The sequence below is a fragment of the Vigna umbellata genome, chromosome 4, assembly GCF_029865625.1.
Source record: "Vigna umbellata cultivar VRB3 chromosome 4, Vumbellata_1.0, whole genome shotgun sequence".
In the NCBI taxonomy this organism is placed as follows: domain Eukaryota; kingdom Viridiplantae; phylum Streptophyta; class Magnoliopsida; order Fabales; family Fabaceae; genus Vigna; species Vigna umbellata.
Genome location: NC_142168.1, coordinates 16,867,909 through 16,868,902, shown reverse-complemented (window position 1 = coordinate 16,868,902; position 994 = coordinate 16,867,909). Strand labels below are relative to the sequence as shown.

At 36.6% G+C, this 994-nt stretch overlaps 1 protein-coding gene across 1 annotated transcript; it reads left to right on the top strand.

Annotated features, from left to right (window-relative positions):
- Positions 1-222: 222 nt before the first annotated feature.
- On the top strand, positions 223-765 carry LOC148199354 (uncharacterized). The gene has a single exon (XM_088112633.1). It carries the CDS (start codon positions 223-225, stop codon positions 763-765), a length of 543 nt encoding a protein of 180 aa, XP_087968759.1.
- Positions 766-994: the final 229 nt, after the last annotated feature.

Genomic DNA, 994 nt, shown 5'->3' with positions numbered 1-994 from the left:
CTAGATTTATTGATGAAAATTAATGAACAATATTTAACATTGGTGAATACTACACATTATTATCATAATGATCCAAAGAAAATATATAGGGCAAGGGTTTGAAAACGCTTTAACTTTCATTGATAAAGTTATTAAAGAGTATAAAAGGTGAAATATTTGTTAATATGATGTCTTTTTTATAGTTGGTAGATATTCTCCATTGTGATTATAATGTGAATTATAATGTTGAATNCCTCTTCACCCTCTTCCTATTCCGTTGAATTTGAAGTCAGGCTTAAGAATATGTTGAGTTCTCATCCCACTAACCCTAACCTTACCCCTGAGGAGGTCGTGGAGGCTTCGAAGGCTGAAGCAATGGCTGCGGTGAAAGCTGCAAAGGCTGCTAGAGCTGCAGTTGAGGTAAAGGCCGAGATTGCCGCAAAAGCAGTTGCACCTGCCAAGAGAGCTTTGGATTTGATTGCCTCTTCCTCCGAAGAGGCAATGGGTAGCAAGGAAAGAAATCCGAAGAAGAACAAGCTCAAGAAGCATCTCCCAGTTCATTTCTTGTACAAAAAGTACCAACAAATTGAAAATTGTGGGACGGATGAAGAATTGGCCCGGAAGTTGCATCGGGCTATGAACAATTCTCCAAGAATCTCAAAGAATTCTCCAAATTCAGACTCAAGTGGCAGGAAATACAAAAAACCCAAGAACTTTTCGAGCTTTGAAAATCCAGAACCTGAGCTAGCAAAAATAAAACCAAAGATTTTTATTTTTATTTCCTAGTATACCCTTACCCAAAACTGATTATACTTCTGTACCTTCTTCTTTATTTAATACAAAAATTCTTTTTAGTAACTGCACTGACCAATACTGTTACGGCCGTTTGTCCAATTTAACGGCAGACCTCTAATTGATTAAATTTTACAAAAACAAGGACTCAATTGATACGTCAAAAAGAAAGAGGACCTATTTGAAATTCATGACCAAAATAAGGACCTACGGTGACATTAAA